The sequence below is a fragment of the Topomyia yanbarensis genome, chromosome 1 (genome assembly GCF_030247195.1).
Source record: "Topomyia yanbarensis strain Yona2022 chromosome 1, ASM3024719v1, whole genome shotgun sequence".
In the NCBI taxonomy this organism is placed as follows: Eukaryota; Metazoa; Arthropoda; class Insecta; order Diptera; family Culicidae; genus Topomyia; species Topomyia yanbarensis.
The window spans coordinates 178,355,037-178,361,187 of NC_080670.1; the positions used below are offsets into that span (position 1 = coordinate 178,355,037).

General features: G+C 36.9%; 1 protein-coding gene across 1 annotated transcript; it reads left to right on the plus strand.

The window, feature by feature from the left end:
* The first annotated feature begins 2,581 nt into the window (after positions 1 to 2,581).
* LOC131683095 (uncharacterized) lies at positions 2,582 to 5,897 on the plus strand. The gene is made up of 3 exons (XM_058964916.1): positions 2,582 to 2,918; positions 3,086 to 4,115; positions 4,168 to 5,897. The coding sequence occupies exons 1-3, from the start codon at positions 2,818 to 2,820 to the stop codon at positions 5,494 to 5,496; spliced, it is 2,460 nt and encodes an 819-aa protein (XP_058820899.1). The 5' UTR covers positions 2,582 to 2,817; the 3' UTR covers positions 5,497 to 5,897.
* Positions 5,898 to 6,151: the final 254 nt, after the last annotated feature.

Sequence of the window (6,151 nt, forward strand, 5' to 3'; positions counted from 1 at the left end):
AAATTTTACAAATTTTCGTAAATTTTACAAATTTTCGTAAATCTTACAAATTTTCGAAAATTTTACAAATTTTCGTAAATTTTACAAATTTTCGTAAATTTTACAAATTTTCGAAAATTTTACAAATTTTCGTAAATTTTACAAATTTTCGTAAATTTTACAAATTTTTGTAAATTTTACAAATTTTCGTAAATTTTACAAATTTTCGTAAATTTTACAAATTTTTGTAAATTTTACAAATTTTCGAAAATTTTACAAATTTTCGTAAATTTTACAAATTTTCGTAAATTTTACAAATTATCGTAAATTTTACAAATTTTCGTAAATTTTACAAATTTTCGTAAATTTTACAAATTTTCGTAAATTTTACAAATTTTCGTAAATTTTACAAATTTTCGTAAATTTTACAAATTTTCGTAAATTTTACAAATTTTCGTAAATTTTACAAATTTTCGTAAATTTTACAAATTTTCGTAAATTTTACAAATTTTCGTAAATTTTACAAATTTTCGTAAATTTTACAAATTTTCGTAAATTTTACAAATTTTCGTAAATTTTACAAATTTTCGTAAATTTTACAAATTTTCGTAAATTTTACAAATTTTCGTAAATTTTACAAATTTTCGTAAATTTTACAAATTTTTGTAATATTCACAAATTTTCGTAAATTTTACAAATTTTCGTAAATTTCACAAATTTTCGTAAACTTTACAAATTTTCGTAAATTTTACAAATTTTTGTATATTTAAAATTTAAGAAAATTTGTAAAATTTACGAAAATTGGTGAAATTTTCGAAAATTCGTAAAATTTACAAAAAATTGTAAAATTTACGAAAATTTGTAAAATTTACGAAAGTTTACGAAAATTTACGAAAATTTGTAAAATTTACGAAAATTTGTAAAATTTACGAAAATTTGTGAAATTTACGAAATTTTGTACAATTTACGAAAATTTGTAAAATTTATGCAAATTTGTAAAATTTACGAAAATTTGTAAAATTTACGAAAATTTGTAAAATTTACGAAAATTTGTAAAATTTACCAAAATTTGTAAAATTTACAAAAATTTACGAAAATTTCGTAAATTCACGAGAATTTTGTATAATTTCCAAAAATTTGTAAAATTCACGATAATTTGTAAAATTTACAAATATTTGTAAAATTTACGAAAATTTGCAAAATTACAAAAATTTGTAAAATTTACGAAAACTTCGTAAATTTACGAAAATTTCGTAAAATTTGTGAAATTTACGAAAATTCGTAAAATTACAGATTTTTGTAAATTTTACAAATTTTCGTAAATTTTACAGATTTTCGTATATTTTACAAATTTTCGAAAATTTTGTTCAAATTTTCGTAAATTTTACAAATTTTCGTAAATTTTACAAATTTTCGTAAATTTTACAAATTTTCGTAAATTTTACAATTTTCGAAAATTTTACAAATTTTCGTAAATTTTACAAATTTTCGTAAATTTTACAAATTTTCGAAAATTTTACAAATTTTCGTAAATTTTACAAATTTTCGTAAATTTTACAAATTCTGGTGAATTTTAGAAATTTTTGCAAATTTTACAAATTTTTGGTAACTTTACGAATACTAGGCTAGCTCGTTAGAGTGTAAACATTTGACGAGAGCGCGTCATAGAAATCGTCGGTGAAAACAATTACATGAAATTCGTATATTGTTTGCTACTAACGAATGATCGGCACCTGGTAAATCACAAGGAAGCTATGCGGATGTCCAAAACCTTTGCTATGATCAGAAAATTACGGTGGGATATGTTTTCTATGGCATGCATCCAAATTCCCGATTTACGCTAATAATCAAATAGATGCACTGATTATCCACTGTGTCTAGTGTAATTATGGCGTAATTTACGTCAAAAATCCATTACACACTATTTTTTCCACCGTAACAGCTCAAATATTGTCAATTAACAACTTTCGAGAAATCCGTTTGTTTATCTCAACGATTTCTCTGACGTCACCAAAAACTGTCAATTCGCGGAATAGCAAGCCTCCTTTCCCCAGTAAAGCTCAACCGGAATTGAACTGGAATTCTGGCTGGTTCCAGTTCGTACACGGGCTCCAGTGACACAACCGATTCTAACTAGAATCGGTTGTGTCACTGGAGCCGGAATACGAACTGGAACCAGCCAGAATTCCGGTTCATTTCCGGCTGAGCTTAACTGGGTCTGTGAGCCGTGAAAATGACCCAGCTCTGCGATCGATATACTGGTTGCACTACACGGTTAAATAAAACAACCTGCAGAATAAGTTCTTTTAACTTACTTTTGAGTTGTGCGTCGCTTTCGCACTTATTAGTGTTGTCAAAAACAAAACGAGAGATTCGACTCAGTCGAGGTCTTCCGTGGTGGAAGGTACTTTTGAGTTGTTTGGGGTATACTCAAAATTAGGTAAATTCAACTTAAATTTGAGTATAAAAAACCTATCAATGAGTTGTAATTTTTGCCGTGGTTAAATGGAAACTACCTTCAACACGGTTTACCTAATTTTAAGTTCCCCCACGATACCACGAGATTGAGTCAAACGAACTCAATTTTAGGTAGTTTTTCGTTTCCGTGTACTTTGAAAATATCTGGGGAGAGCCGTCAGTGGAAGTCAAAACCGGTAACCGCGCGATTCAGTCTTTTGTAAGAAAAACTGATGGTTAATTTGATTTAGCACAATTTATAGTAGCAAATATTCGCAAACATCTGTAATTTATTACACTACGCTACGGTCGTTGTGTTCATGGAATAGTGGTTTATGCCAATACGAACAAAGGCCTATTGTTTCAACGGTTGATGGAAGAATGGGAGCTCTGATGGGCATCTTTGCCAGTACGGTGCTACCTGTGCTGGCGATCCTGTTTGTAGGAGCCATTGCGGTAATCAATCTATTTCTTAACATACGGTAAGTTAATTTGTAGAATAGTATAACAAACGCAAAAAATGTAATATGTTACAATACTGTATTGAGTTAAGATTGAACAGCGGATACATAACCTAGAAAAGTATACATGATAGGAGAGCATAGGGTAAAATGCGCGAAATTCGACTAATAGGTTTTTGTTTTCGCAGGAAACGTTTCTCAGTTCGGGTGAACTGCTGGTTCTGCAACCGAAGCACCAAAGTCCCGTACGATAATTCCAACTCGTGGGTTTGTCCTAGCTGCACTCAGTACAATGGTTTTACGGAAGACGGCGATTACAACCGGGAAATTCCGGAACAGTTTCAGTGTCGCTTGAACCCCACCTCAAACATTACCGATGACGATAAAATCTCCTATTCTGTGCCATATAATGGGCTCTGCTTCGGCTGTAATCGCAATCAGGAACTTAAGATCCATCAGCTGGCGTCGTTTGTTCCGGACGTGGAAGAGAATTACGACTTCGAAGTGGAAGAATATCAGCGACAGTTGGAGCAAACCTACAAGTTGTGTTCGCGCTGCGAACGTGTCCTCAAGCGTACGTTGAATGAAGTCAAGCGTAACATTCTTGGCTCCAAACTGGCCCAAATTGGAACCAAAGGACTGAAGGTGCTAGATTTGCATATGGCAGCCAGTGATAAGCAGAATGCTTTCCAGAAGCGACAGACGGTCGCATCTCTTTGCTTATGGATGATCATCGTTCTACTGGCGGTAAAGATCGGCCAACGTGTGGTTCAGGTTGAGCTTAGTCGAGATCGGCTTGAGATGGTGTTTAGTTCGACGGTTACTCAAACGATCCTGATTGCTGTTTCGTATCTGCTTGCGATCCGACACACGCTAACGACCCTTTGGAACGGTATTTGGGAGCAACCAGCAGTTGTAGACGGTCTCAATCAGCTGAGCACGGTAAAGGAGTTTCTTGTCAGCGGGTGGCAACGACACGGCATAGATATTTCGGAAACTGTTTCCGATGGGGACCATGAATTATCAAAAGGAATGAGTGATAATGGTCTTCTCAATTTGGCACTACTGGCGCTGGCAGCGATGTTGCTTGGCGCAAAATCACACGTCGACTGTTCCAAACCAATTGTGTTAATGTTGTGCTGTGTGGGCGAAATGGTTTTCGGCACTGAGTATGGTTTAGCTCTATTGGGAAAGGAATCGTCCCACGTGTTGGTCGAGGTGAGTTTCGTCATTTTTGTTTTGTTTTCTAACTAATCTATTTTCGTTGCAGGTATTCCTATCATTCATCGCTCTGATTGCAGCAATCGGCTGTTTAGGCCAAACAGCTCCCAAAATTCAACCATCGGACGACCTAAACACCAGCTTTCATAAAATCTACTCCCAGCAAGCAACCGAGTGTGACTATTCGGATGCATCGGAACATCATCAACAAAGCCAGACTTTCGCCAATGACGCGAGTGTCAAGTCTATGGACACAACTAAATCAATTAGCCCTTCCGTTCTGTCCGCTTCGACGGTTCGTCCCTTCCTGGACTGTTCCTTCAGTGTCCTTTCCTCGCCAAAATCAACCTTCGGTGGGTCCGTTTTGAGTGTCAATCGCTTAAATACCACTATTCAAGAGCAACCGACTCGAACGTTCAGTCGGCAAAGTCTGCTTCAACCGGAAAGCTCTTTATTGAAGACACCTTCCTTCTCCGTGGATAATTTTACCACTGCCACCACCGCTGCGCCCGTTAATCGCGGTTTCCACAAATACGGCTACTCGATGAATGCCTTAAACCACTCGACTTTCATGGAAGACCGCTTTGGCGATGATATCGATCGGTTGAGTATCAGCGGTCGAATGTCCGTCTCCCGGAAGGATCTCTCAATGGTCAATAATCCGTTCGCAACACATCATGTCGATAACGACGATAGTTTCTCACTGCGCCATCGAAAAGTAACCATTTCTCCGCCAAAATTAGGTGCAATCGCCGAATCCGGTAGTTCCTGGATCGCCGGAGGCTACTGGGGCATGTCACCACAAAAGAACGAACCAGAATCGAGTGGAACGATCGGTGCTTTCTCCCAGCAACCCTTCATGTCTCGAACATCCTCGCAAAGTTCCGGTTTCGAATCGCAACCGACTCGTCGTCCAACGCCGGAAGAACCACCAACGGATCTCGATCGCGTGTCGCTATTCTCCGAACCTGCTGCAATCTTCCATCAATCCCAACAATCAAACCCTCGGCTAAATCAATCGCTCACATTTCCAGTGTCGCAACATTCGCCTGTTCCATCCTTTGTTCCGTTTGCTAGCAGCAGCAGCCGCAATCTGTTTGGAGAACGCAGTCTTTTCCAGCAGAACCCGTCGGTAAAAATGGCGATGACGCAAAGGCAACCGTTTCCACCGCAGCAATCGCAAACACCGCCGGTTTTTGGAGGTGGCGGTCTATCTACAGCCACTCAGTTCCAGCACCTATCATCCGGGTTTGGTCCATTTTTACAGTCTGCTAGGAAACCAGCGGAGGTTGCTAACGGCAGTCATAGACGTAGTCTGCTCAATCTGAGTAAGTTGGGTGAACTGCCGGAAGAGAATTGTTCCGCTCCGGACAAATGATGTTCACGAAACTGTTAGGAAATTTGTAGGGTAGGTTTTTCGTATTTTTTATTGTTCATTTTGTTGTAGTCTAAGAACGGAATAGTTTTAAACTTTTTTTTTCGTTATGATTAAGTAATTTGTAATATCAAGTAACGTTTCATTTTTGTGTGATAATACTCGACTGATGTGAAAATGAAAAAAAATCGACCAACAACAAAACAGTCCTCCTTGTTAAAACCAATTAAGCAACAAACAGAAATAGTCTTTCAATCTTCAACGCACACATAAGGTCCGTAGCATTTTCAAACCATAACACAGCAGACTGCCGAGAACTTTAAAAGATATTGTTAGTGTAAGTTATAAATGAGTTGATGGTGAATAAATTAGACACCAAAATATATATTCTGCTGAAGTATTTATTTGGTTTTGTTTTTCCTTCGGACAATCTTCCTAGTGGGGAAGATACATATTCGAGACCGAACCGCTGGGATGCAGTGATTTCAACACGACACGGCTCCCTAGCAACGGTTGCTTTCAAAATCGTCCTATGAAGAACGTTCGTTGAACCAACATTACCCTTGTTCATCCGAAATTTTGATTTGTTCTAATTAGTATTCCGGCTTCAGTGACACACCCGATTCTAACTAGAATCGGTTGCGTCAATGGAGCCGGA